The sequence below is a fragment of the Schistocerca serialis genome, chromosome 9 (genome assembly GCF_023864345.2).
Source record: "Schistocerca serialis cubense isolate TAMUIC-IGC-003099 chromosome 9, iqSchSeri2.2, whole genome shotgun sequence".
NCBI classification, from domain to species: Eukaryota; Metazoa; Arthropoda; class Insecta; order Orthoptera; family Acrididae; genus Schistocerca; species Schistocerca serialis.
In genome coordinates this window covers 437,204,720-437,232,618 of record NC_064646.1, presented here as the reverse complement: position 1 = coordinate 437,232,618, position 27,899 = coordinate 437,204,720, and the positions used below count along the sequence as shown (strand labels likewise).

General features: G+C 38.0%; 2 protein-coding genes across 2 annotated transcripts in view; one reads left to right on the top strand and one right to left on the bottom strand.

Moving 5' to 3' along the window:
* Nucleotides 1-6,259: 6,259 nt before the first annotated feature.
* Nucleotides 6,260-17,399, bottom strand: LOC126419206 (peptidyl-tRNA hydrolase 2, mitochondrial-like). The gene is made up of 3 exons (XM_050086342.1): nt 17,117-17,399; nt 7,659-7,745; nt 6,260-6,844 (listed from the first exon to the last, which is right to left on the bottom strand). The coding sequence occupies exons 1-3, from the start codon at nt 17,264-17,266 to the stop codon at nt 6,560-6,562; spliced, it is 522 nt and encodes a 173-aa protein (XP_049942299.1). The 5' UTR covers nt 17,267-17,399; the 3' UTR covers nt 6,260-6,559.
* Nucleotides 17,400-17,514: 115 nt separating this feature from the next.
* LOC126419689 (coiled-coil domain-containing protein 42) overlaps nt 17,515-27,899 on the top strand; it is a 53,305-nt gene continuing 42,920 nt past the window's right edge. Inside the window, exons 1-4 of the mRNA XM_050086873.1 lie at nt 17,515-17,648; nt 17,725-17,840; nt 17,930-18,140; nt 20,203-20,367. Coding sequence (XP_049942830.1) covers nt 17,646-17,648; nt 17,725-17,840; nt 17,930-18,140; nt 20,203-20,367 — 495 coding nt within the window. The 5' untranslated portion in view covers nt 17,515-17,645. The remainder of the gene's footprint in view (nt 17,649-17,724; nt 17,841-17,929; nt 18,141-20,202; nt 20,368-27,899) is intronic.

The following is a 27,899-nucleotide window of genomic DNA, read 5'->3' as shown; positions in this document are numbered from 1 at the left end:
TAGACGAGAAGAGAATAGAAGCTTTCGAAATGTGGTGCCACAGAAGAATGCTGAAGATCAGATGGGTATATCACATAACTAATGAGGAGGTATTGAGTAGGATTGGGGAGAAGAGAAGTTTGTGGCACAACTTGACTAGAAGAAGGGATCGGTTGGTAGGACGTGTTCTGAGGCATCAAGGGATCGCCAATTTAGTATTGGAGGGCAGCGTGGAGGGTAAAAATCGTAGTGGGAGACCAAGAGATAAATACACCAAGCAGATTCAGAAGGATGTAGGTTGCAGTAGGTACTGGGAGATGAAGAAGCTTGCACAGGATAGAGTAGCATAGAGAGCTGCATCAAACCAGTCTCAGGACTGAAGACCACAACAACAACAGCAGTTAAAATTTTTCAGAATCATTCTAATGTTTCCACCAAAGACTGCACAAGGAAAACACACCCAAGTAGAATAAACTTGAAAATGTTTATTAAACTTAAACAATCTGCTCTGCAATGAGAAAGTATAAAACACAAAGCTAACACTGATTTTGACCAGTTAGGTGTTTAATGTTTAAGAAGCAACTTGACTTCAACAAGATAAGAGTGTCGTCTATACAAAAGAACAAGGGGCTAAAGACCAGTAACTATCTTCATGTAAATTTGTTGCGAAACAGTTACGAAATCAAAAAAATTTCTTGTAGAATTAAAGAATACAAAAAAGGTTATAGCGACCAAGACTGTTACAGTACCTCAGAAAATTTCTCGTTGTGAACTTCGTGGGCACGGACTTTCAGTAAGAATATCATACTAGAACAGACAGTAAGAAATATACACTTGGTTAAGAATCCAAGAACAAGAGACACAGTCAATTTTCAGACGGTATGGAAAAAGTCTAAGTGCGAAATTATATCAACAGTTAGCAAGAGGAAACATTACATAGTCTGATGGCTGGTTGTGGTGATGGCGTCCCCGTCTTCAGCACAGGACATGTCGGAGGTTTTGCGTTGCGGAGACTGGCACGGACCAGTGGTGCTAGTGCAGCACTGGTGTCGAGTGAGTTCCCGATGGACGAAATGTGAGTGCATTCGGCACCTGGTCCAGCAAGATCACTCTGAGCGAACTGGCCTCTCACAGCCTACGCAATGGCCTAATTACTGCTCTGGGTGCTATGATACAGAAAGTACACATGGCCGGTGTAAGTCTATCAGCACTTAGGTCATCATCTGGTTGCCATGAGTAGTGCGGCCACCCCTGTGTGTTGCCTGCTAGGAAGTCAGGACACCTCCACAATTTGGATGTAATGTATTTTGCTGACAGAGTAGGCATAAGCCCATCATACAGCTCATTCTGCGGCACACCATGCTGTTGATGCAGTAAGTGGCTGAATGGGCTGCAGAAATCCAGAAAAATTAGGCCAGGACTCGGACCTGAAAACTTGCATTTTATCTGGCAATGCTTATAAGAGGATTTCCTATGAAAGGCAGTGTTATTGGTTCAAGTCTCGGTTCTGAACACAGCATTAATGAGCCAGGAAGTTTTCATTTCAATCTTATTTATGAAACTGCTGACTGCTCAACATCTAAAATACACAATAAGTGGTTACTTTTACTTTTTTCAGTTTAAATCTTAACAATATGTGCAACAGAAGAAAAGCATTTACTTACTTCCTGTTGAACAGGATGACCAGTAGCAGGGTTGACAGACATAAACATTAAACATTACCCGATCTCAGACTTTCAATACTTTTTACTTCTATTGCAGGACCGGAAGATAGCGTACTAAAAACAATCAGATGTTACAAATGAGCTGACTGGAATGACGTGTGACACCAAATCATGAATCAAGAGAAAACAATTCAGAAGCAGTAATGGTCTTATCAATATTTGTACAGGTTCTACTCTGGTGTGATCATTATTAGGCACTATACATTACCAACTCTCAATGCACTTTTGCTGACTGTACTATGAGACACATTTCCATTTGCAATTGATTTCTTTTGTGCTCTGCCATCACTTTAAACCTATTGACAAATGACTATTTCTCTCAATTCATAGTAACAGGATGTATGTGTGGACAGTAAAAAAGCAGCTCCCTTGCTTTCCTCATTAAAAGTACACTATATCCTAGGTAAAAGAACATATTTTCCATATGAGTGTCAATTCACATGGTCTTTCATATATTGTGCAATTTTTAAACTGAGTGGTAAAATTTTGTCAAGTTTGAAGCACTGTATTGTTACTTTTAATATCAACTCATTCCAATTTCTTGATCAATCATTGTGTGTGCATTTCAGGATCTCAGTTGCCATGGAGTGGTTCACAATGTTAGAACATTTTATAATTGTGAAAAACTCATTACAGAACCAGCAAGTGCAATGCACAGACTGTTCATAGAGTTTGCAAGATCTTCATACATAACAATGCTCCTACAGCAGCAACAGTTCTGCGACTTATAAAGAAATTTGAGTAAATCAAGTCCACTGCAACCATAAAATCGCCTAGGCAAAACTGTACAATCCATTCGGTACAAAACATTGCTCACTGGTGCAGGATAATGTGACTGAGCCCTCAAAAGTTGCCACGTCATTCTAAACAACTGAGAATTTCGACAGCATTTTAGCAAAGCATTTTGAAAAAGTATCTTCATATGCACCCATAAAAAATTCAGTTGACTCAATATCTTAAACACTCTTCATTTGAAACGGATTAATTTTGTCAATTGGATTCTCGCAAAACAAGAAGAGGATAACAATTTTACAAAAAGAATAATTTTTGGTGTTAATGGACACTTTCATCTGTGTGGGTTTGTAACTGACAAAACTGCCATACCTGGGGTAAAAAAAAAAAGCCCTAGGGTGATCCAAGAATGCCCATGCATCCACTATGAACCACAGTTTGGGGTGGCTTATGAGCAGCTGGTGTATTTGGCTGCTTCTTTTCCGAAAACTTCAACAGTAATGCAGTAACAGTTAATGGTGAGGATTATCATGAAATGGTCAGAAACAGCTTCTGGCCTGCTATGGATGAAGTGGGTACAGTCAGTATGTAGTTTCAGCTGGACAGGACTATGGATCACACGCCACCAGACAATAACCCTACTCCATGAAAAATTCCCTCAGACTATGATCTTACCTCTAGGTGGCTTGGAATTGGCCTCCCAGATCTTGTGACCTTATTCAATGTACTTATTTTATGGGGTTACATGAAGTCCAAAATCTACAAGAATGAACCATAAACAGCTCTCCAACTCCAGGAAGGAACTCAATGTGTCATCAATGCCATCAACAGAGATGTCTGCTTGCTGAGACGGTGCAGGTGCACATACGCCTGATGTAATTTCAGCAGTTAAACTAGAGTGTATGTAGATGAAAATAAAATAAAATATATTCTTATTTCAATTCATGTTTGACTTAATTATTGCACTTCTAAAAATTGTGTAATATATGAAAGACCTTCTTATACTTTCTGGTATGATTTTTTTTTTTTTCTTAGTAATTTAATTGAAAGCTTTGTTGCTTTGGTAAAAATAAAATTGGTTCTTTTTGTCGTGACAGAATAAATTACTATTAATCACACCAGATTTGTCGGAGAACAGCAGCAACATGTGTAATTGATCCAGCTTTAAGAAACTCTATTACCTTTTAGCGGAAAATTCGTGCGGTACTCTCCGACGTTAGAAAAGTCGTAGTGTTCCGTTCGGAGCAGGAGGCGGCTGTCTTTTCTCCTTCGCGATATCGAAAATTACTAAAGAAAATGAACAGAAATTTTTTTTCGGAGGAAGATCGCGCGGAGAAAACAGACGGAAGTTACATGAAAGAAACCTAAGGGACCAACTGATTGGATTTGTACGAACATATAAACGGAACTGAAAGAACTTGGAATAAATACTATAGCGATGTCGTCACGACAGCCTCCTGTTCCGACAGAACACACGCTGGATCATAAGCTGCATAAATCTTTTAAACAGGAAGGATTATCATAAGTATAATTAATGAAAATAAGGTTGAGAGATTTTCTTTGAAATTAAATAAACTTCAAGGCTTCAAGTATTATAATATGAAACGGAAACTTACATTAACATGGCCACGCATTGTGGCGGTGGAGCGAATTTTTCACGATATACATTCTCGCTTGTTTGTGGCTACATATATTTTTAATCACTTAAACTCTTAACTTTACAATAAAAATGATTATATCAGATGGAGCACAATACTTTTGCGTCCGACTCGCAACACATTCACAGAAGAGCTAGACAGCGACGCGGCTCCCTGCAGAAGTAAAAACTGGCAATTGTTATTTTGAAACATAGGTGCATCGGTTTTTTTTTTTTTTTTACTGATCGATAGCAGCGTATAACAGTTTATAGCTATCGTGATATTCTGCGCTTTTCAGGAGCGCGGCAAAGATATCTGGTTACAACATTCATTGGTATATGTTAGAAGTTCGCACATACTGACGCAAATACAGAAAAAAAAACTTTTACATGTTAAAAATCGCAGTGATAAAGGCTGTAATGTCACAACTTTTCCACACAGCTGTAAAACTTATCACTCCTTTGAATGATAAAGGTTTTATACACTTGCAGAGAACTATTGTGGGCAGGAGGGGGGGGGGGGGGGGCAACGCGTTTTGGAAAGATCTTTGATGTGTGGCCTCATATATACTTCATATTTTCTTATTACTAAAAGATAAAAATGAATTTCAGCAAATATAGGACAGTAGCTTCCGAAGCACTAAAATTGAGAATGTGATGGGCTTGCGTCGGCCAGTCATAGCTCACGTCACGTGATCTCACCAGCCAATGAAAACAGATATTCAGAGCATAGGACACATGATGGAGGACTGACTTCAGTTGATAGCAAAACCACTATTAGGTAACGTGAACATACCAATAGGAAAAGTTAATGGTTTAAATTAATATAGATACAGTATAGCTAATATAACATTCTTCATAAATGAATAAATAAATAAAAAAAATCCCCTCCACACAACCCTAAGGATGTGGTTGGGTAGGATCTTAAGACCACAGCTAAAATTGCAGCAGCTAAATGTTTCTGACAAGCACAATTATAAATTTCACTGCTGTGGATTACCTGGCTGAATACATGTTCCATTGAGCCTGCTGTCCGCTGAACATTTCGTGGGTTACTTTAAATGTTCTGTTGAGCATTTCGACTTTTCAATAGAAAAGCCAATTCCATGTGAAATTACTCAAGAATTCAACTCGCACTTTTTCTGAAGGATAATTATACTTTTTTCACTGTTATCTAGTAATTTGTAATTTATGAAAGAACTTCAGTACATATGAAAAAACAGCCTTACAGCTTAGTCATTTTAAGATACATCAAACACAAATGTGCCAGTGAAATTTTGAATAATGATATAAATGGCTGGTCTTCTGGACTCAAAATTTTTCTAAGTGGCTTGGCACTCAAAGGGTTAAGTTTTGAATGAGACCCAAATAAATCATGATTTCAGAAATTCATCGCACATTCTCACATGTAGGATAATCTATCCTATGTAAAAAGAAATTTATGTCAAAAGTAATGCTTCTTGAAACACCATACGCAATATTTTCTCGTGAACTGTTAGAAATGTAAACAGTTGTGACCTCATACTCATCAAAAGCAGTTTGTTGTTACAAAGTATTGCATAGTCTTCGCCCTTAAGTCTTTTGACCCATTTTTCTGTCGACAGACACTTGTGTGTGTACTGTGTTTTGTTGATGTAAATGGTGCGTTCTCTTTGCAAATGCAGTTTTATTTTGATGTTATTCTCTAGTTTATGTTTTATTGTTGCAGTACTATTCAAATCAGTTCTTACCAGCCAAAATTACAAAAAATTAACTGAAAACTAGAACAACAAAACATTCCCTGGTTTTTCCCAGATGAAAAAATTGGCATTTTTTCTGGATTTCTTGGCTGTCCCAATGTGTATACACCCTGAGTACATCCATCTACAGCAGTAAAGTTTGGAACAACATTCTCCTTACTCTCACAATATAAATCCTGTTCTTATTTACCTGTGTTTACAAATATCCTGATAAGTGTAAGTTATGAACACTTAAGCTCCAGCTACGTTACTAAATATTGTTTGGCAGACATATTCCTGTAAGTCCTTACGATTTGCAGGTACAAAAAATCCTCCTCTTCTGTGACAAATACTTCACTCTCCTTTGTTCTTTTTGCTTACTGTTGTCTAAATTACGTGTCTTCATGACACCCATTCATGAAATAGCATCACACCCATTCATTTATCTTCTGGTGTCAGCAATCAGTGCTTTCAATGACAAGTCACATTTTTTTATTACTTTTTACATTTGGTGTTAAGAAAGCTAAGATGAAGGCACTCCATTTTATGACTGGTACAGTGTGAAGATCAACTGTGTATTACAATCTATCAGAAAATACCTGCCTCCAACATCATTAACAATTTTTCAATATAATGAAGGTTTAATGTTACAAATAATACTGTATTTTGAGTACAATAGCACAGAGGCAACACTGATGCTTTAAGCAATCCTTGTAATCAGAAGTGCAACAATGCAAAAACTGCACAGTCATAAGTTCCGTAAGGAGCCATCAACAAAGCTTCAAATGCCCTGTCACTTGGTCAATGAGTTCGCTTGGTCCGGGCCCAACGCCCAACACAGTGCGCGAACCTGGAGCAATCTGTGTCCTTCCAGCATCCTGTATGAGAGCAGCAATAAGTCCCACTGCCTGTGCAGCTTTCCTCAATGCCAAGAGATCGTTTTCACTTTCAGTCCGTACGACAACTTTAGGTTCACCATTCTCCAGCCACGCTAGCAGTAATGATGGGCACAGCTCCTCGGCAATTCTGAAAGCTTTCACTGCTGCATGGGCACACTGTGGGGGGAAAAGGGCAAAGTTAAGAGTTATCAATAACAGTTAAACATAGTTTTGGTATTTTTAAGAGTAACTGGGAACATGTAATTAATAGGTAGACTTCGAGGTCCTCTTTTCAGCAAAGCTTACACATTCATTATAATCATTTGATACTTTAAATACAAAGCAAGTAAGAATCACATGTTGACATTCTGCAAAAATCTACACTTAATATAAGGCAGAGCTAAAGCTGAATAGTTACAACTGTCCATAAACAGTAACTAGGAATTTAAATAGATTACCTTGCAAACATCTAAAAGAACATCTCCCCTGGCACAACTGACAAGTAAATATTTACACAGCCACTCTTGCAATAATACAAACGCAACACTGTTTCCTGAAGTATCAATACTAGCATTAAACATACTACAGACACTTGTAGTAATAATAATTAAATTTGAACTTTTCATTTTCAAAGACAACATACATCAGCTTGCTTTGCTATTTAAATACAGGCATAACTTAAAGTAATTCTTATTTTTTAATAACATCAAATTCTACTAACTGTTAAGGATTTTGACTTATCACAACTAAATCATAATAAATAAACAAACAGAATTTGTAATAAACAATAAAGTTTATTGCAAGTAAAATCTTCAATGGTAAACTGGTTCTGGCTGATAAATAACTTTTTTTTTTTTTTCCCCACTGACAATCCTTGGCCTAAGAATGCATCATAATATGCGGACGGTCAATAGCCTATATGACACTATCAGGAAGCTCAGATAAGAGTCAACTCCAGGCAAAAAGACAAATACACACAAGAACAATTTACCTGTGCTGCAATCTTCCCTTTGCCCATCTTTAAGTCACTGCGTACCACAATAACCATTTTGACATCACCACCATAATCACTGTACAGCTGAAATACACAGAACAGTATTAGTACGCTGATACTCAGTTATACTTTCAAAGTGAAAATTAGTGCAACATACATTTTTAACAAAAGGTAATATGATTTAACCCATTTCTTCCAAAAAAAAACATTTCGAAAAAAAATTGTATTTTGTCATTTAAAGTAACTGAAATAACATGAATATTAAATATCACCAGCCTGTCATCAACTGTACTACACATGCTCTTGTGATAGGGCAACACTGGGAATTTCCAGGTAAGAAATAATTGTTTTTATTTCACTCATTTGCTTGTACTTGCTTAAACTGTACAATACTGTTGACTGTATGGAAAAAACTGAACAAAGTTGATGGCATCACTCATAAAATTTTATAAAAGTTGGTACAATTTCCAGGCACTGGCAATATCACTGCAGTACCTTTGGAGGATAATGGCCATCACCATTCCTTACCTCTAATTCTCATTCTATAGTTTGTAATAACACAGTCATGTAAATCCACACCTCCCATACCTTGGCTGTACTGGTGGATAACATTTGATGGGAAGCCTATGTTCTCCTCTTCCTTCGGGCTGTGCCTCTCTCAATTCAGTATTGGCTCAAGGGTGCCAAAGTTGGTAACAACTGTTGCAAAAGTGTTGTCATGCCCCCTAACAGCCATCAACTCTATACCAAAGTTCCCTTTTGAACAATGGAAACTCCCAGCTGGAGTGTAAGTAGTATTACGGAAAGGACAGATCACTACTCACTGTAAAGACGACCTGTTGAGCTACAGACAGGTACAATGAAAAAATGTTACAAATTATAGCTTTCAGCCAAAACCTTCTTCTGCAAAGATGACACACACACACACACACACACACACACACACACACACACACACACACACCGCTGCCGCCACTAATGGCAGTTCCGACCAGAAAGCAAATATCACACGAGTAGCAATCTGGGAGTGCAGCAGGAAAGGAGCAACGGAGAGGGGTACAGGTCAGGGGGACATAAGAGCGCCGTCCGGCAGGGCATCCAGACCTGGATGGTGCCCTGATGAGATTGCCAGGCACAGAATCAGGAGGTTGTGTATGGAGAGAAAAGAGAGGGGAGGGGAAAGGACAGAGGGGTGCACTGGCAGAGGTTGCCGGCATGGTAGCTCAGCGTGTTCGGTCAGAAGGGTAGCTGCCATCTGCAATAAAAAGACTGAGTTAATGGATCAACAACGAACTTAAAAGAGTGTCTTATGACGTCCGCCCCGAGCAGTTGCGACGAACAAAAGTGAACAAAATGAGATTAAAAAAGAGGGCGGCACAAAATGAGAGTTGAAAGTGAGGTGTGAAAACAGAGGAGGTGGCAGGATAGAAGGGGTGGAAACAGTTGGGTGAAGGGTGTGGGGACAATAGTTTAACACAAGTTGATGCGAGGATAATTTCGGGAGCAGAGAATGAGAGGTGAGGATAGCTCCCATTTGTGCAGTTCAGAAAAACTGGTGGTGGAGAGGAAGATCCAGATGGCTCAGGTTGTGAAGGAGTCAGGGCCGCTGTTTGGAAGTGGCCATTCATATTGGGGGACAGTTGGCTATAGTCATACCAGTACAAAAAGCAGTGCAATGGTTGCAGCACAGCTGCTGTAACAGGTGGTCTGGTCTTTGATGACACTGAGATAAGCCTGTGACAAGACTAGAACAGGAAGTGCTGGTGGGTGGGTGGGTGGATTGGGCAGGTGCTGCACCTGGGTCTTCCACAGGAATATGACCCATGTGGCAATGGGTTGGGATTGGGAGTGCCAATAGGGATGGACTAGGATGATGTGGAAGTTGGGTGGGCGATGGAACACCACTGTAGGAGATGTAGGAAGGGAAAGACTTGTGTTGAATGTCCCTCATTTCAGAGCATGATGATAGGTAATTAAAGCCCTGATGAAGGATGTGGTTCAGTTGTTCCAGTCAGCAGTAGTACTGGGTGACGAAGGGGGCACTCTTTTGTTGCTGACTTGGTGGATGGTGGGAGGATTGGGGGTGTGTGGTAAAATGGCACAGGAAATCTGTCAGTGGATTGGTCCAGGGCTAGTACCGGTCTGCAAAGGCCTTGGTGAGACTTTCAGCATACTGGAAAAAGGAATTGTTCTCAAACAAAGTCTGGGTCCTACTAGCTCAGCTGAAATTGCTGCTCAAAAACAAGTGGCAATTAAGTTTAAATTTTAAACCTTTGCCATCAAATATTTGACTGAAACTTTCTGGCACATTAAAACTGTGTCGGTTAGTTTACAACTGCAATTTAATGTTTAAGAGCTCAGCATTTTTTGCCCCATCTACAATACTATGCTTTGATTTGCCATCTTTCCTAACCTCAACCAGTGGCCTTTGTACATACGGTGGTTTTTCCTTACATATTTTGGAGTGGTAGTTCTTGCATTTTCCACTAGTATATTTGTTATAAGGGAAAGGCCGTTTACAACATAGAGTAATTTGGTTCTCTTTCATGAGCAGCTAAAAACTGCTTTGATTGGTTTCAAACGGCTGGAAGATGACAAAATAGATTTGTTGGTAAAGTCAACCTTGGACACAAAATGAAATGAAGTCATAGTCTCAGTTCATTCTCTAAAACAAACAAGGTGCCCACAATCAGCCTATCTGACGGTGAAATGTCAGTGTTGGATTTATGGGATCTATTCAGTAAAGGCAGCGTCTGTGAGAACTTAGGCTGCTGCATCTACTCTGCTTATCAAATATTTACTACAGCTCCCTGAAATTGGCAAATAATACAATCCATTGCAGCACACTTATGTTGGAAGCCATTTTCAACCAGGGCCAGGGAAATTTTTGGTCACAATAGAAAGTTTCACTATCTCTACTCATTGTGTGCTTAGATGAAGAAGCTATGCCAGCAGCTGGTAGCTGCATACTGTGCCCCCATGCTAAAAAAAAAAAAAAAAACACCAGTTGCCTCACTTTCCTCAGAAGTTAACAGCGAAACAGGCAAATACTAGTGTTGTAGAAAAAGATTCCAGAAAATCTCGCAATTGGTTGGTGGTCACGTCCATATAAAAACTGTGCAGCAAATCCAGCAGAGCTGATATAATAATATGACATGGCTGCTTTCACTGGCAGCCCTGCCTCTGATTGTATAGGATAAGCCTGTGACAGAGCTGGAGTAGGAAGTACTGGGTGGGTGAATTGCGTATTTCTCGCACCTGGGTCTGCCACAAATATATTACCAGTATGGTAAGGTGTGGGGAGTGGCATAGGGATGGATCAAGGTGTTACATATGTTGGATGGGCAATGGAATATCACTTTAGAAGGGGTGGGAATGATTTCGCTTATGATGTCCCTCATTTCTGAGCATGTGATATATAATCAAAGGCCTGGCAAAGGGTATGGTTTATTTGCTGCAGTCCAGGCTGACACTGGGTAATGAGGGAGGGGAGGGGCGGGGTGCTCCTTTGATTCTTGGGGGTGGTGGGAGTATTAGGGGTGCATGACGGTATGGAATGGGAAATCTGTTTGCGGATTAGGTCTTGGGCCTGGGAGGAGGGGGTTGTAATATGGGATGTAATGTTTGTCCTTTAAGGCTCTCGTGATATCTCCAGCATACTGGGCAAGACAATTTTTGCCATGGCAGATATGGCATCCATGGATAGCCAGGCTGTATGGGAGGGATCTTGGCAAAAGTTTCAAATACGGCCAGTGGTGTACTTAGATATTTAGTGCAGGAATGTTTTCAGCACTTGCCGTAAGGTATGATGGGGACAAAAGTAGGTGTGCCAGTTGTTTGTGCTACGCAGGCAATGAGAAAGCAGCAAAAAATGATGTATTTCAAAGTAATACATTCAAAAGAAGAGTGAAACATTGCTGTAGACAATGATTATAAGTTTACTTGCTGCTTGTTTGAGTCGCAGCCATTTAATTGTGCTAGTATTTACAAAACCAAGGACAGTGTCGCAACCTGTGATATATTCGACAAAACAGTGAAATATTTCTCTGCTTTGTACTGCTACACAATCAATTTGTGTGAACACACTGAGCAAGTTGATCAATGTTTTTTAATTAAATCATGGGAGAAGGTATGTGGAGCAATGTTTATTAATACATCACACCTGCGACTCTTATTAATAAACACTGTTCAACCTACCTTCCCCCATGACTGAATTAAAAAACACTGGTCCCCTTTCTCAAAATGGCAGCATTTGCTGCACTTCCAGATTCCATCCATACATATCACTGACTTAGATAATAAGTACACTGTCACATTTAATGCGTTTTTGTGTCTCTGCAATTACTCCTTGAGAAGTGCACTACTGGACAACGACACTGTGCGCAATTAAACACTTAACAGCATTCCCTCCCATAATCACAAAATATTTCTCTCAAAACTTATTAATACACTGAGAAACAGAAAACAATATAATATTTTCAATTTTTAAACCAGAAATATGCTGCCTCTGTTCTGACCTCTGTGTCAAAGAATCAACTCACTGGCTACGTGAAACTGATGCGATGCCAGCCTGTGAACAGTAGACAAGCAACACTGTGACTGCCGCTGGCCCTGATCTACACTTTAGCCCGGAGTTTTTTGGTGTGGGAGAGGTGACAGCTGTCAAAATGCAAGTATCATTGATGTTAATTGGCTTAATATGGATAGAGGCAAGAAGGAACCATTCGAGAGGTGGAGGTTATCGTCCACAAAGGCGACATGTTGGGTTGAGGAGGACCAGGTGAAGCAGATGGAAGAGATGGTGGTGAGGTTGTGTAGGAATGAGCAAAGGACATCTTGGTCCTGAGTCTGTGTATTCGTACTCTAGCTGGACAAAGGATTTATTCTGAAGACTAGTAGTTTTCTTTCTCTTTTGTGTGTTCTTGTCAACGATTCAATGCTTCTTCTATTCGATGAGTGGTTGCCTTTACTGCTAAAGCATTTACATTCTGATTTTTGTGGTTTGCTCATTGTTATAAGTAAATCTAGCATGACTGAAATCATGTTTCACAAAATAGATTCAGCAAGTTTGCCTGCCAGGAACACTTTAAAAGTTGTAATTTTTCTTCACCTGTCTTTTGTAAATGCAAACAATCTGTGAGAAATCTTTCTTACTACTATATACTTTTCCCAGCCAAGGTTCGGTTAGTAGAGAAGCTTTAGACCATCTAGCAATGAACAAAATTTTCCAAAACTTTTTTCAAGTGGGCAGTATTCTCCTATGACAGTCTAATGCTCAATCCATTACAAGCCCCAGATACACCAACTGGCTCAGTGTGGTTTAAATGGGGAAAGACATCAGCCATGTTCTTTTCAAAGGTACTCTCCTAGCATTACTTTGAATTATTTATGGAAACCAAATGCTGGATATCTAGCCACCATTGATGCTTGGTGGGGATACCTTACACTAATAATAGTACTTTCCTTTCCTGTATATTATAAGTTGGTGGCTGCAGATTTGTTCTGCAATCAGCTTAGAACTCAAGCTCCATGACTCTTATTAATAGTGTTCACAAAAAGAACATCCTCTTTCCTCCAGGGCATCCCACCTGAGTTCATGAAACATCTCTGTAATATGTGTTGATCAAGTCTACTGGTAACAAATGTAGCAGCCCACTTCTAAACTGCTTCGATGTTTTCCTATAATCCGACCTGGTGATGATCCCATACACTCAAGCAGTACTCAAGAATGGATTGCACCAGTGTTCTATACACTGTCTTTTTTACATGTGGACCACACATAATTCTCCCAATAATCCAAAGTCGGCCATTCGCCTTCACTACCACCATCCTTGTGTGTTAATTTCATACTGTTTTGCAACGTTACCTACACATTTAATCAATGTGACTATATTAAGCAGTACACTACTAATGTTGTATTTAAACATTATTTCTACATTTGGAGCACACTGCCACCAACTGCACCAATCAGAAGTTTTGTCCGAGTCATGTTGTATTCTCCTTCAGCCACTAAATGATGACATCTTCCAGTACATCACAGTATTATCGGCACACAGCCACAGATTGCTGCTCACCCTGTCCATCAGGTCATTTATGTATATAGAAAATAAGAGCAGTCCTCTTACACTGTCTTGGGGCATTGCTAATGATACGTTTATCTCTACTGAACACTTGCTTTCCTGGATGACATACTGGGTTCTATTACTTAAGAAGTCTTCGAGCCATTCACATGCTTGGGGAACTAAACTGTACACTCATACCTTCGTTAACAGTCTGCATTTGGGCATTGTCTCAAACACTTTTCAGAAACCTCAGAATATGGTATCTGTCTGTTGCCCTTCATGCACGGTTCGTAGGTTATCATGTAAGAAAAGAGCAAGTTGAGTTTCGCACAAGAGATGCCTTCTAAATCTGAGATGATTTATGGACAGGTTTTCCTTCTCAAGGAAATTTATTGTATTCAAACCTAGAATATGTTCAAGAATTCTGCAGGAAACCCATGCTAAGGGTACTGACCTGTAATTTTCAGGTTCTTTCTTTTATCCTTCTTACATGAAAAGAGTCATCAACACATTTTAACAGTCACTTGGGACTTTGCACTTGGTGAGACTGGCAATTAATGGAAGCTAAGTCAGAGGCCCTCAATACTGGAACATGGGGTCTAGTGTAGCAGGGGATACAACCCGTCGGCTTTGAACAATGACGTCAAGTCGCCAGAGAGCATGTATTACAAAGATGAAAGAGCTGAGGAGAATGTTGAGAAACAAAGGAATGCGAGAGAGATAAACATTGATCTTGTCAAAAGCCAAGAAGCGATTCTTCTTAGTGTTGTAGCTCTCTTCAGTAGCTGATAAGTGTTTCTGGCTTTAAAAAAAAAAAAAAAAAAAAAAATCTCACGAGATAGAATAAACTGATCCTACTTTATTAAGCAATCAATAAAAAAAACTAAACTAAAACATAACAGCTTAAACTAAAACATAACAGCTTTTGCTGTTATGTTTTAGTTTAGTTTTTTTTATTGATTGCTTAATAAAGTGGGATCAGTTTATTCTATCTCGTGAGATTTTTTTTTTTTTTTTTTTTTTTTTTTTAAAAAGCCAAAAAACACTTATCAGCTACTGAAGCTTCTGTATCTTAGGATCAGTTTATTCTATCTCATGAGATTTTTTTTTAATAAGCCAAAAAACACTTATCAGCTACTGAAGCATATTGGTGGAATAAGAAAGTGAAATATGGTAAAATAGTGAAATATAGATAAACGATCGCTTTTAGATTCACATTCAATTATTTTAATGATAGCGCTTATTAGAACACAGAACTGCTTTATTATCTATGCCTCGAAGTGAAGACATTACTATCTATGACTAAGGAATGACGTCATTGTTCAAAGCCGACGGGTTGTATCCCCTGCTTCACTAGACCTGGAACATGCATTCAAACTTGGCTTTTCTTCAATGGAAGTGCAGTGTTGTAACCACTGAACCATCCTACTTGGTAACAGTTTTGACGAATCAACTGATACTGGATCTTGGCTTCATCTTGTAATGTTGTGGCGTGACATGATGTCACATGTGCACAAACAGAGTAAGAGAACAGAACACTGACAATATTTCTTTTATGGTTGTATGTGACGGATTTTATTTCTGGAATGTAGGCAGTGATAAACTGACCTATAGCGTAGCCCATGGTCAGCTTTGTTGAGAGTTTGGCATGCAGTAGCAAACACTACAGCTGATCAATTTGAAGACATCCAGGATGAAGCAGTGATCTTTATGCAACTTCTGTAAGAATTTATGGTTCCAGTGAATACTGAATGAATTTTCTACAAATAAAACTGTATGTGATTCACAAAATCAAGTGTCACAGTTCTAATAGCAAACAAACCTTGATCATTAACAGCAAAAAGAAACCAAACACAGAAGCTCTACAATTCAAGTGTGTCATGTTATCATATCACTTTCTTGCACGTCTGCATTCCACAACAATTTTTTTTCCATAATCTGTTCTCCACATCTTAACATAAAAATTATTTTACTTCTAGTTTTTCCTTTTTGGGTTTTACTATTTTCATTCACTGCCTTCACAAAGGAGTATTAAGTTTTATGTGACTTCACTAAAAAATATTTTGCAGCAACAGTCAGATCTTTTTACCTCTCTTGTACAGTGACCTACACTTTTTACCACTCAGTTGGGATTTTGCACTGGCAAGAGATTCATGATAAATACAAGCTAAGACAATGCTACCTCCTGTTTCCATGTAGTAGTGTCTCTGACCACTGAGCACTGAAATGCCACATTTCCTACTTACTATTTCCAATTTTGAGGTCATTTATGCAGTTAGTTTTCTTTCAGTGCAGTGTGTAGTAACTCAAGTATTGTGCTTAACAGTTAGTCTAACATTCTGTGACACAATAAATAGCACATGCAATTAACAGTACCTACGTACTCTCCGACAATTTCCCCCTTCAATGACGGGCTATGGTAATTCAACAAAAATATTTCAGTTCTACTTTTTTCTTTGATCCTCTTTATTTACCCTATAACTCCTCAGTGTCAGTTTATCACAAGAGCTTGAGTTTTCTCAGTTACTCTTTTCTTCTGAGAGGGGGGAGGGGGGGGGGGGGTGCGAGAGAGAAACGTAACTGCTAGAACATTCCTCCAGTTCTGCTGAAGCAAAACGATCAATGTCAAATTCCTATTCCATTTTTATGAGAACCTCTGAAGACATCTCTATTTGGTCTTAGTTTTCACAAACAATATAGATTTTTTTCTAAATAAGGAAGTACTCCATATAAAGTCGTAGAATAAATAAGAACTATGGACCCTACTTTCTAAGTGAACTTATACAGAAACCGCGTACGTCTAAGTGTTTCAATTATATAATCGTATGAAACCCTAAACTTTTTTAACTTTCTGAAACATACGCTAGTAATACAAAACGGAACATATGTAGACAAGAAACAAACGTCAAGAAAGGTTCTAATGATTAATGGTAAAGGTCTTCTAGAACAGATCACTCTTCAAGCGAATAATTATTTCTCATACTAATCTTTTCGAGGTCGGTTTTCAAAGAAAACAGGCATTCCTTTGAAAAAAGATGAATGTACAGGAGACATTAGCAACATCCACAACACACTGAAATCAAAATAAGCGATAAGGTCACAAGAAATACTCTTTGCTAATTATGAAAGCGGTCCCCACAACTGTGTGTGTGTGTGTGTGTGTGTGTGTGTGTGTGGAGAGAAACCTAATCCTTGAGACAGCTATTCTTGTCTATTAAACAATATGTGAAAAAACATAGGCCTACTTGTATTTTTAATACCGGTATACTCTTAAAGATTTATTGTACATTGGAACTATACACGCACTGAACTGTGTTACTGAATTACAGTAACAGACCGTTTTTTCTGCTTCGTGGCATGTAAGACTTCTGATGTCAAATAAAATAAACTCACTTTTTCACTTTCCACTTCTACGTGTCTGTCTGGCTTCGTGAAGTAGCGTCGAAATTTATATGCAACAACAAGTCCAAAGGCAATGCCACATAAAAACTGTTTACTAGTAGCAAATTTAAGCACAGATGAAATTAAGCCATCGTCCCCCATTACGAATTTACGGAAACGATCCCCACAAAAAACAATCACCTCCTTCCACACACCATCCCTCTCCCTTACACAAACACGTGGTCACTGGCGTAAAATTGTTATGTTATCATAGATGATGCAAGTGTAACAACAACCAGTGATCGATGTGACGCAAAATATAGCTATATAGCAATTTTCTTCTACTGCATCACAACTTTAGCGTATTATTACACGCCAGTGCATGCGAGCTAACGAAGAAAATAGTTTATCTCGGTAACACTGTAGCAATCGTTGATGTCATGGAAACTAACAGTACTACTCCGTCAACAACGAATTTGCTACTGTGCATTCACCTGCGCAAAAAGGGTACCGCTTATATTAGTTAGACTTATGACATATCATGGTATGTACAAGGAAACAACTTTTTATTGCAGTTTACTGTCTATCGTTGCAATGCAATAATAATCCATGTCTTTCAGGCTTCCAGTAATCGCCGGTTGAAAACAAGAGAAGAAGCACATCTATACTCGAATCTTTTGCCCGAAGCGGATGTGTCAGAATACTTTATTTCTAAATTCAACGAGTCACTTATCAAGTGAGACTACACTACTGTAAACTTTGATTGTTTTTTTTTAAATATCTGTACTGCTCATTTGACATTTTTAATTTTTTTTAATGTGAAAGGAAGCTGCCAGAATGGGACGCAGCGCGTTCAACGCCGACAATGAGACTTGTGGAATTAGAGCGTGACCTGAGGTATGTGCTGCGACAACAAAGAGAAGGGAAATCTGTATCTGAACGGAAGAAGGACGATTTGGAGAAACAGTGGAAAGAACTGAACTCAAAATCATTGCAGCTGAAAGAGGCTCTTGTCCATTTTAACACTTTAATAGAGGTATATTGACCTCAATTATTACTAGAATTAATGATGACCCATCAATTAATCTCTTATTCCTTCCTTGACACCAGTTGTGAATTATTATGTATTTCAAGATTCATCATATTGCAGAAAAAATTTCCAGAAATATCTTTATGAAAGACCAAAAGACTTGTATCAGTAAAGTAAATTAATGAGCCAAAACACAACTTACACTTTCCATGTGAGGTGATGGGATCAAATTTTTGGTGACAAATGAATACATAGTAGTTTACTTCATACTGGATCAGTGTATTTACAATAACAAAAAATACCAAGTGATCTCTGTGGTACTGTGAAGTCTGCATTTTATATTCCATTTCCTCAATAAAAATGGAAAATCTGAATATCATACATATGCGCACCAACATAGCTATACATTAAAACACGTTTCCATCTGCCCATTTCAAATATTTGTTCAAGATTAACTCTCCACAGGCACTAGACTTATTACATCAGAAAATGAGTTAGTTTTCAGCTAAGACAAAGTTAATACAAAATAAGGGAATGTTAGGAAACAGAAAAAATTATAACACCAATCAAGCCATAAAGCTTAGGTTGAGTCAGAGAAAAATTGTCCACCAATGGCGATAATTGAGGTTATTTTTTGGTGTAACATTATAACCCTATGTATTTCTCATTGCTATATACATAGCAGCTGAAGATACTTCTTTAACATTATGTTGAACTAAATTCTTTTTATAGCAGTCTCTCATGTATGACTTAACAATAATGTACTGTCTGTCAAAATTATTCAGAAATTCTTTTAGTTAGTGTTGTTTTATAAGGTTAAACCCTCTACAGCATGGTCATATTTTAGATTGTAGAATCATTTGTGATCTTAATTTCAAAGAGCACCTAGAATAGAATTAACTATAGGCTACACCTATTGTCATTATTGTGATACATGTTAAATTTTGAGAAGAAAAATTAAGATGTGATTATAGGTTGAATTTCTCTATATTTACAGATTGTAATTAATTTTATGTTGCTCACAGAAAACTTTATTTAATTTGGCTTAGTGTCACTGCTGGTGTAGTCAGGTAGGGACCATATTGTGCACCATAATCCTTGAACAACAAAATTGATAATATGATCATTTAGGTTATCTCTGTGAATGAAACTAAAATGAGATCCTCAGGCATCATGCATCTAGTCATATAAATGCAATGAAAAGTGAGGCATTTGATTAGCTGCACCTTTCATCAACTACTAGCAAAAATCTTCTGCCTTTGACTGGCTTTATTCATCTGCAGATCATTCAACATAGTATATCTTCACTGATTTAAAAAGATGTGAGACATGTTCTGTTCTCATTATTGTTTCCAGTACAAACTGCATTGTAGATGTGGGATATAGCACTACAGATTTCATACGGAATGATTTTGAACAATGCTGATAAAATTTAGTTTACTTTTTAGTTCCCACTTCAATGAAAATAGAAGATCCTTCAACTTTAAGTGAGTTTCTGCCCTGTGTTACAGGCTATTTGGAATAAAGTGAAACATGGCTGGATAGTACTCAAAATTTTTTTCCATCGAAAATACAGTTAGGTATAGAAAATCACATTTGAAAAAAGCCTTGAAGTATGTTATTTTAAGACAATTTTTCGATGTAAATTTGTACACAATAAAACATTTCCAGAGTCAAATACTTATTGTTATCTGAAAACAGTTTTGCTGTAGTTGTATAATGTGCTATAGTATGAATCTGTTACAAATAGCTTTGTTGAAATTGGTGCCCACCAGTTCATTGTGTATGTAGTTCATGAACAATTGTTTCAGAAACGAATTAGATAACTTTCTATGTTCTAAAGATTAGGTGGTGCAAGAAACTGCATAGAAAATGTCAGCAGATATAAAATATTCTAGCACTGCAAACAATAGTTTTCTGTGAAGTATTGTAGCTGAAATCCAATTTTACTAGCTTAGAGGAAAGTGTAATACAAAAAACTGAAGCAATTTTGAACAAATACTTTTTACTTCTTAACATAGTGGAAGAAAATCAAATAATGCAGCTAATGTCATAAGTTTTATTCCAGGAAAATGAAGAAAAAAGAAAAAGATCAGAAAACAAAATTAAAAGTGCTGAAAGTATTTCTCTTCAATATGAACAAGATATAAAGCACTTGGAAAACAAAATACAAAGACTACATGAAGTTGAGCGAGAACTGAAAGTACAAATTCAGAAACTGGAGTTTTATGAAGTACGTTACTGCTTTGTGTCTCCATTTACAAAAAAAACTCAAAATTTTTTGATTTCAGCTGTTCCAATATTTCTATACGACACAATTTGTTTTTCAGTGAAATTCTTTTCTCCATATTGATTTGTTTATGTTTTACATTCTTGGTACTTCTCTCAAGTTTCTTTTGATCATTCAGCAAGAGTCTTTTGCATGAGCACCGCAAGTACAGTAGATGCTTCTACATAAACATTCATGCACACTGCATAGATGTCTGACTAAAAAAAGGGTGTCTGTGCCGTCATCTTCGTCAATTTTACAGTGATTACAAGTGAACTCTTGGTTGTAAAACACTACTTACTAAATAGGAATGAAAACCTGCTTTTTTCCTACATTACTTTTTAGGCAGTCTTGAAGAGCATGTCACTATACAAGAGTCTGTTTTTCAAAACGCTTGTTGATGAAATGGTCAGAGTCTTCATTCACCAAGTCTAAGAGCTTATTTCAGCATATTACCTGAATTTCTTAGTTCCAAAAACCATTAGTTCGTCTTTCCTTTCTCATACACAATTTATGTCAGATGGCCTGCCTGGTTTCCATGCAGTCTAAGGCATGGCTTTCCAGGCAGGAAGGAGCACCTGGTCCCTGATACGAATCCTCCCGCCGGATTTGTGTCGAGGTCTGGTGAACCAGCCAGTCTGTGGATGGTTTTTAGGCGGTTTTCCATCTGCCTCGGAGAATATTGGCTGGTTCCCCTTATTCTGCCTCACTTACACTATCTTGGCGATTGCTGCATAAACAAGTTCTCCACAAATGCGTACACCACCATTACTCTACCACGCAAACATAGGGTTTACACTCGTCTGGTGTGAGACATTCACTGGGGGGGTCCACCGGGGGCCGAACCACGCAATAACCCTGGGTTCGGTGTGGGGTGGTGGAGCAGTGAATAGGACTGTGGTAGTCGTCGTGAGGTTGTGGATCACTGCAGCTGTGGTGGGGATGGAGTCTCTCCATCATTTTTAGGTCCCTGGTTAACATACAATACAATACAATACAATATGTCAGATGTCTCAAATCATATTATTCTCTTCATACTAACCTTCAAAGGTATACCAAGGCAAACATATAGCTCAGTTTTACACACAAAACAAGTAAGTGATGAGTACACTATTTCTCCCAAGTAAATTATTACTTAAAGTATTAATCAATGCAACCTTACAATAGTGTGTACTGAGATTATCATGTATTTTTCGGCAGTCTTTCTCCTAAACACAATTTATTTGAATGATTATGCCCTCATGAATGGTGTTATCAACTTTGAACCATCAGCATAAGGACTCACACTAAAACTTACCTAACTAAAACTAAAAATGATGCACATAAATAGTTCATTCATCACAGGTATCGAGAATCTCGACGATTTTTTTCCTGTTGACGACATTGATAATGACAAGATGTTGATCCCAGTAGTTCCAAGACTTTCGAGAATGTTTTACTTTTAGGTTTGAAGCCGGATAACAAATGATACAAGAAATATTTGTTTCGTGTGATGTAATTACAAACTAACAATTTTCAGATTTTTTTCTTTTACTTGTACTGTGAAAATTTACTTCTTGCCAAATATTTTGATTCTAGATCAACAGGAAGTACACTCTACGTTTCAATGAGCGAATTTGTGTTTATCAAAAACTGTGACAGAAATGGCCACATCTTTTGACTGAATTGACTTAGAATCTTCCCATTTTTACAGTGCCAAGGGGCCTTAGTATTTGACATACATTTCAACTTGATACATCGATCCATTCCTAAGAAAAGGGGTCTTAATGGATGGATGAACAGACAGACAGACAGATAAGAAATAACCAATTCTTTTCGTTTGATATAATTATAAATTATCAATTTTCGAATTTTTCCTTTACTTGTATGTGAATCCTTGCTTGTTGTCAAACTTCATGATTCTTGGACAATGGGAAATACTCTATAGGTATTGATGAGTGAATTTTTGGGTACAGTAAAAGTCTGTTAACCCAGAATCCGACAGTCTGGCACGTTCAGTAATCTGGCATCACTTCATACATACTGAATAATTTGGATGCATTTGGCGGAATTCTGTCACAGTCGGTGGTGGTCAACAATTTCTAGTTGTGTAGTGCCAACAATTATTTCAGTCACTTGTCAGACAGCTTGTGTTGTGCACCAATTATCTACAGCAATTAAAAATGATGTTTTAAAATTTAATCACGATTAGTGCATTTCTGTATCGCAATTGCAATAGCACTGTGTATTGTTGTTGCCATCTCTTAAAACAAAGTGGAAGTGAATGTGAATATGTTACACTAACGATAAAAATAAAATTTGACATCATAAATTGGACTCAAGAAGTTGAAAACAGAAACAAGGTCATGGGAGAATCTAAAGTTGATTTTTCAACAATTTATGTTATAAAAAAGTAAGGATGAACTTTAAAAGCTTGCCTCACAGACAGTTGCAGTAAAAGACATTGAAAAAGCCCAAAATAGAAAAGTTGGATGACATTTTATGCAAGTGTTTTTGTGCCAAAATATCTGAAGGAACATCTGCTGCTTTAACTTTGATTATGGAAAAGGTAAACATTTCTGTAATGATTTGGGGTTATCAGAAACTGAATATGTATTTTCTTACAGTTAGCTATACCAAATCAAAACTTGTCATGGGATTCGGAAGCTTATAGGTGGGGAGTTACGATAAGTAGTTCAAAATGCAGCTCAAGAATATTAAGAAACTTTTTGAAATTTGGTTGAAAACCATAACTCAACTGCAAGTCAGATCTACAATGCTGATCAAATTTGCCTACTTTCGCGATGTTTGCCTAGTTCCACATTGGCAGGTAACTGTACAGCCCACCCTCCAGTCTCTGAACTGAACTCAGGGAATCTATTCCCCACTTATCTTCCAGCAAACGTTATTTCCCTGATTAAGCCGATGGAGGAGAGAGTAATTCAAAACTTAAAATCTTTTACAGAGCTTCTTTTCTTCAAGAGTTAATCTACTCAGACTGTTCAATGGTGGATTTTCAAAAATAAATTTATATTAACGATACTATGTTTGGAACCATCTGGGATCGGATAAAGTTAAGTCTGCTACCCTTTGGAAGTCTTGGCGAAAACTCTCGCCAAAAACCTATGAAGAAGAAACAGACTCCACTACTTCAATCAAAATGATGCTGTTGTTAAACTGTTAGATGTTGTTCAAAATGAAATAAGTAATTTGTAGCGAGATGAAGTTTTGGACTGGACAGACATTGTCAATAAATAACCTGTAGCTGAACAATTGTCAGATGAACTGATAGCAGAAAGTGTGACAGAAACCATAACAAGAACTTGAACCACCGGATATCGAATCTGATCAAGAAGAAGGGGTTGATGCAACAAGCTCAACACATCAGCCTACAAGGAATGATTTATAAGATTTGCTGAATGCAGTAAATTGAACAATGCTGCAGAACTTATGAATTTGTGTACTATATGTGACGAGTTTTTGAAGAAAAATCGGATACAAAAACAAAAGGACATTAGGTCATGCTTCTAGTGAATAAAATACAGAAATACTGTGTGCTTGAGACACAAAACATACACAGTACTGTGCTGCAGTATAATGCTCTACTGTTCTGAACTGAACATAAATCTTAAAGGGACCGATGACGTCGCTATTTGGTCCCCTCCCCCAATTGAACCAACCAGAATCTTAAAATACATTCCAGCATGTAAGCAATAAAGTTTCTTCATTTGTTCTCTAAAACGTGGTTTTATGCAATGCTATACATTTTTTATCACTTTAAGGGAAGCAGGGAATGTACGATAATCAATCAAAAGCCGCTCACTCATTATTTTACCTTGCATCTCACCCTCTAAACACTGCCATTTTTAGGTGACATCCGCAAGTCCAACAATTTCGGTAGTCGGGCACTGTAAAGGTCCCAAAGATACTGAATTAGTGGGTTTATACTGTATCAAAACGTATGTCATAAATGGCCATATCTTTTGATTGTATTGACTTACATAAGACACTTACATGTATTACACTGTAAATGGACCAAAGACCTTTGTATAAATTTCAGTTTCATGCAACTCCTCGTTCCTGAGAAATTTATCGACAGCACGATCGAAGTGCAATGGTATTCCAAATCAGAGACTGGCAAACTCATTCACCTTTGAGAATATTTCAGTGAAAGTCGTTTATATTTAGTCGTTTATGCCCCTTTTTTCATCTAATAATGTGGAATAAATGAATTATACACAGCCTGCAACCATGTCTACATGTAATGGCAAGGCTAATGACAGGGTTGGGGAGGTGGTAGAACTTAGAATCGCATTTATTTGGGTGATGTGAGTGAGCCAGTGTATACGAACCAGGTATAGAGGCAGGAGCATGCTGAATGGAAGTGTGGATTACGAAACTTGTTTATGATGCAATGCAGACCACTGAACTATCTTTCACTTTCCAGAGAAGCTTGTAGTTGTAGCAAATGCAGCTCTGTTGTGTTCATTTCATTTGCAGAAAATAATATATACTTATGTGGGCATTTCCAGCATGAAATAACTGGCATTAACCTAACATCTGTCAAAACAAAATTAATTCATTTACAATTTGAGGTGGTGTGTATCAACTATGCACGAAGTTCCATACTAGCTGTGTGGGAAGTGAAGATTTATTTGGGAAGATCATGACTTCTGACACATGAACTGAGAAATTGCGTACTAAAATTAGAATCTTTGTATCAGTAACAGTGGCATATCTATATATATAGGGTGTTACAAAAAGGTACAGCCAAACTTTCAGGAAACATTCCTCACACGCAAATAAAGAAAAGATGTTATGTGGACATGTGTCCGGAAACGCTTACTTTCCATGTTAGAGCTCATTTTAGTTTTGTCAGTATGTTCTGTACTTCCTCGATTCACCGCCAGTTGGCCCAATTGAAGGAAGGTAATGTTGACTTCGGTGCTTGTGTTGACATGCGACTCATTGCTCTACAGCACTAGCATCAAGCACATCAGTACGTAGCATCAACAGGTTAGTGTTCATCACAAACGTGGTTTTGCAGTCAGTGCAGTGTTTACAAATGCGGAGTTGGTTTCCAGAACGAAAGTGTCCCGACAGGAAGACGTTCGAAGCAATTGATCGGCGTCTTAGGGAGCATGGAACATTCCAGTCTCTGACTCTCGACTGGGGAAGACCTAGAACGACGAGGACACCTGCAATGGACGAGGCAATTCTTCGTGCAGTTGACGATAACCCTAATGTCAGCGAAAGAGAAGTTGCTGCTGTACAAGGTAACGTTGACCACGTCACTGTATGGAGAGTGCTACGGGAGAACCAGTTGTTTCCGTACCATGAACAGCGTGTGCAGGCACTATCAACAGCTGATTGGCCTCCACAGATACACTTCTGCGAATGGTTCATCCAACAATGTGTCAATCCTCATTTCAGTGCAAATGTTCTCTTTACGGATGAGGCTTCATTCCAACGTGATCAAATTGTAAATTTTCACAGTCAACATGTGTGGGCTGACGAGAATCCGCACGCAATTGTGCAATCACGTCATCAACACAGATTTTCTGTGAACGTTTGGGCAGGCATTGTTGGTGATGTCTTGATCAGGCCCCATGTTCTTTCACCTACGCTCAATGGAGCACGTTATCATGATTTCATAAGGGATACTCTACCTGTGCTGCTAGAACATGTGCCTTTACAAGTACGACACAACATGTGGTTCATGCACGATGGAGCTCCTGCACATTTCAGTCGAAGTGTTCGTACGCATCTCAACAACAGATTCGGTGACCGATGGATGGGTAGAGGCGGACCAATTCCATGGCCTCCACGCTCTCCTTACCTCAACCCTCTTGACTTTCATTTATGGGGGCATTTGAAAGCTCTTGTCTACGCAACCCTGGTACCAAATGTAGAGACTCTTCGTGCTCGTGTTGTGGACGGCTGTGATATAATACGCCATTCTCCAGGGCTGCATCAGCGCATCAGGGATTCCATGCGATGGAGGGTGGATGCATGTATTCTCGCTAATGGAGGACATTTTGAACATTTCCTGTAACAAAGTGTTTGAAGTCACGCTGATACGTTCTGTTGCTGTGTGTTTCCATTCCATTATTAATGTGATTTGAAGAGAAGTAATAAAATGAGCTCTAACATGGAAAGTAAGCGTTTCCGGACTCATGTCCATATAACATATTTTCTTTCTTTGTGTGTGAGTAATGTTTCCTGAAAGTTTGGCCATACCTTTTTGTAACACCCTGTATATATATACTGATGTATCATCAGAACTTCACATGTGAAAAGAAACAAGACTTATTTTTCAAAACCTTTGTAACATAGCACGTGTCATTATTTTGAAGATCCTTACAGACAGTTATTGATCAGTCAATAGCTGAAGAGCAGACCAAGATTCTTATATGGAATCAGTCATCAGTATTTGAGAAAGAGAACTTGTAAGTGAGATTAGGCAACTACGAAAGAAAAAAAAGACGAGATTGTAATGAATATGAAATTGAACAAGTTTGTAAATTACATATTCAGGTACTTAAATTTAAATTTTATACAGAAATATATTTGAACAGAAAAAAATGCACTACTAGTTCAATGCTAATAATTTTACGCATATTTCGATCGTTTGACTTGGTATGAAAAAGGGCAGGAAAATTTTGTCCTTGGAGCTCAAGGTGAATGACTTTTTAGTTTCTGTCACAACAGCATAAAATATGACCATTTTTAGAGGTGCGTGTGCTTTGACTGAAAACACCGAAAACATTTTGTGAATGATCTCTTGTATTTACTTTGCAGGCAAGATATATGGCAGGATTATACTGATACTTTTTTGGTTAACTGTGAACTCTCTTCTCAAAGAACCATCTCACAGAGCATCTTTCTGTGCTCTAGGGGGATCCACCTTGCAATTGGCAAAAGTCGTTTATATATTGAAAAAGTTTTTGTTCTGGGATGAAGTCAATTGATGACCTCAAGAACAGACTGCACTCTGTTATATTTTATTTTCCTTCCCATTATGTATGATGAAGCATAGCCCTGTACTGCCCCAGAAGTCGAAGCACCATATTAAATTTCAGAATTCTTTCCTATCAAGTAGTTGATAGTGATATCCTGAGTGTGGCTTTACAAAAACTGAAAAATTAGTTATGGTTCTTGTCCCCTGTTCTGTCGCCTTAATCCTCTGAGTCAAAATTAAAAACTGTACTGAATTATGAAGGGCAACTAACAGACAAAAATATGTAAGGACTCAAGTCCGAATCCATCAAATATTAAAAATTATGCTTCACAAGCTGCGACATAGTCGCGTATAAAACAGTGACCCATATATACAATAAGTGTCCTTTAATTGACATCTATGGTCACGAACATTTTGTTAACAGATTACCGGTTTCAATCTATAATGACCATCATCAGATCTGCAGCAAAAAATGGGAAAACATAGCTACATTCATAGATTGTCTACAACTTAAAAAGAATAAATAGACCATAATGAAAAGTACTACTGACAAATA